Source organism: Chelonoidis abingdonii, chromosome 26 (assembly GCF_003597395.2).
Source record: "Chelonoidis abingdonii isolate Lonesome George chromosome 26, CheloAbing_2.0, whole genome shotgun sequence".
Lineage (NCBI taxonomy): Eukaryota > Metazoa > Chordata > Testudines > Testudinidae > Chelonoidis > Chelonoidis abingdonii.
In genome coordinates, this window is record NC_133794.1 from 9,531,215 (window position 1) to 9,533,672 (window position 2,458).

The 2,458-nt window shown below is 59.7% G+C and overlaps 1 protein-coding gene across 1 annotated transcript; it reads left to right on the forward strand.

Annotated features, from left to right (window-relative positions):
- Positions 1-8: 8 nt before the first annotated feature.
- RPS26 (ribosomal protein S26) lies at positions 9-2,019 on the forward strand (the record flags this gene model as incomplete). Its single annotated transcript, XM_032785601.2, has 3 exons — positions 9-198; positions 1,188-1,318; positions 1,923-2,019. Coding segments are annotated over 3 exons (357 nt in total), but the record flags the coding sequence as incomplete, so codon positions are not given.
- Positions 2,020-2,458: the final 439 nt, after the last annotated feature.

A 2,458-nucleotide genomic window follows, 5' to 3' on the forward strand; every position in this document is an offset into this window, starting at 1 on the left:
CCCTCCCCCCCCCCCCCCAGACCAAGAAGAGGCGGAACAATGGGCGCGCCAAGAAGGGCCGGGGGCACGTCCAGCCCATCCGCTGCACCAACTGCGCCCGCTGCGTCCCCAAGGACAAGGCCATCAAGAAGTTCGTCATCCGGAACATCGTGGAGGCCGCCGCGGTGCGGGACATCTCCGAAGCCAGCGTCTTCGATTGTGAGCCCCTGGGGGGTGGCAGGGGGCTGGGGAGCAGGACAAGCCCTGGCTGCAGCCCGTTACCCGGGATAGTCCAGGAGTTCAGGCCTCAGCTGGAGACCTGGGTCCACTTCCTCAGGTGGCTTATCTGTGCAATGAGGACAGTCGCAGCGCCTGCATCCCAGCGGCGTTTGGGGATAACCACAGTCAAGGGGGTGAGGTACTCGCACGCTGCAGGGATGGAGGCTGGATGAATACTCTAGGGATTGTAGCTCTTAACTCAAACATAACATGGCAGTGAAGAGATGCCTGAACTTGTGTGATTTGCTCCCCAGCAGATGCTGACGTGTCTCCCGGCTGGTGCTATGTGCTGAGCTGGCCGAGCACTAGTAGCCTATGAATGAGACGCTGCCTTGGCGAGGGTCCCAGAGCACTTTGCCCGTCTAGCTGGGTTAAGTGGTCTCATCCTCGTTATGCTGGGGAGGAGACAGAGACAGGGCTGAACTCATTTGCCAAAAGCTGCAAGAAGGAGGGTGGTGAAGCTGGGTGTAGAATCCAGGTGTCCTGGCTGCTTGCTCTAACTATTAGGCCCCTCTGCAGCAAACTGGTGCCTGGGGTTTCAGGTGGGGCTTGGTCCCCTGACAGGCGCCCGTTGGGGTGGAAGTCCCAGGCCAGGCACCATCAGGAGGTCCAGCATTCCTGCAGGGAAGCAGCGGGAATGTGACCTGTTTGTGCTCCAGGATGCACCTGGGGGGCATGGAATGAGCAGATCGTAGCTGCGTTACTTTGACTGAGGAGCTGAGCCCACCTTCCTGCATGTCCCCTCATGCAGCGCTCCGCCCTGGCTCTGAGCGCGGCTTCCTGTGTGTAATCTCTGGCTCTGCAGTCGGCGCTCTGGCACCCTAGCCTGCAGCTTGGCTCTCGTGGGGCTGGGGCAACGCTAACCGATCCCTCTGGAGCGGAACTGGGGAAGCTGCGGCTTCAGGCTCCTGATTTACATCTCTCCCCAGCGTACGTGCTGCCCAAGCTGTATGTGAAGCTGCATTACTGCGTGAGCTGTGCCATCCACAGCAAAGTGGTGAGGAACCGTTCCCGGGAGGCCCGGAAGGACCGTACCCCTCCGCCCAGGTTCAGGCCTGCGGTACGTATGGTGCACGAAGCCCTCCAGCGGGCAGTCCAAGGGCGTGCGCTTGGGTCTCACTGCATCCCTCTGTTCCCCCTCCTCCCCAAATTCCCATCCCCCTGTGGCTCAGGGACTCCTGCCAACCCCCTGCAAACTCTTCTCTGCCAGGGAAGGTGGCGCCTCCCATGCCAGTGACTCGGTGTCCACGCCATTGCTCCGCATGGCAGTGATCAGAGCTGCCCAGCGAGGCAGCCCAGCGAGCATGCCACACCCGAGGCCTGTGGCTCTCTGGAATAATCTCTTCAGAGAAGCCTCCTGTGCTCAGGACACTAGTGAATGTGCAGGGAGGGGAGCTGAGTGGGTGAACTGGGACCCATGTGGGTAACGGGTAGGTTGTTATCATGTGTGACACGTCTTGGAGGGATATTAAACCACCTGCATGTCTGCCCACGGCTGGGTTCTTCCACCTCCCTTTGGTTTGCCCTCGATCAGAGACCAGCTGGATCTCGGGTCTGATCCAGCCTGGCGGTTCCCCTGAGCTGACAGTCCTTTCCCTGCCTGGAGTCAGACCACTGAGCCACTGGCTGAATGTGTCCTAACGTTCTCCTCTCTTCCCCTCTAGGGCGCTGCCCCGAGACCTCCGCCCAAGCCCATGTAAGGAAATGGGGCTGGAAAAGTGCATCTTGAGACATTGCTTCAATAAATGACTTTACATCTGGTCTGTGGGTGCGAGTCTGTGTGGGGAGGCGGGGAGACTGCACTGGATCCTTGCCCTCACTGGGAGGCAGTGCAGTGACTGACTTGGAAACAAGTGGGTGAGGATTAGATGCCCTCTGGGGTGGCAGGGCTCCCTGGCTGACTTGGGGGGCAGGACTTTGGCTTTATGGACAGATCCCAGTGCACAGGCTGCGGGGGAGGGCTGCCAGAAGATGCCATGGGAGGGGCTCTTAATGGGATGCTTTGCTGGCAAACAACTGGCTGTGGCTTCCCAAAGGGAGCTCAGGGGTCTCTGCTGGGCTTATGGCAGCTGGTTGACAGGGCCCCACAGTGTAACTGGAATGTTGAGCATGGAAGCTGAAGGTCCGTTGGTACCATGGAGAGGGGGAGGGAATATTTTGGACTGTGGGTGTTACCTGCTGTTGTGGCACAACTTCCGGA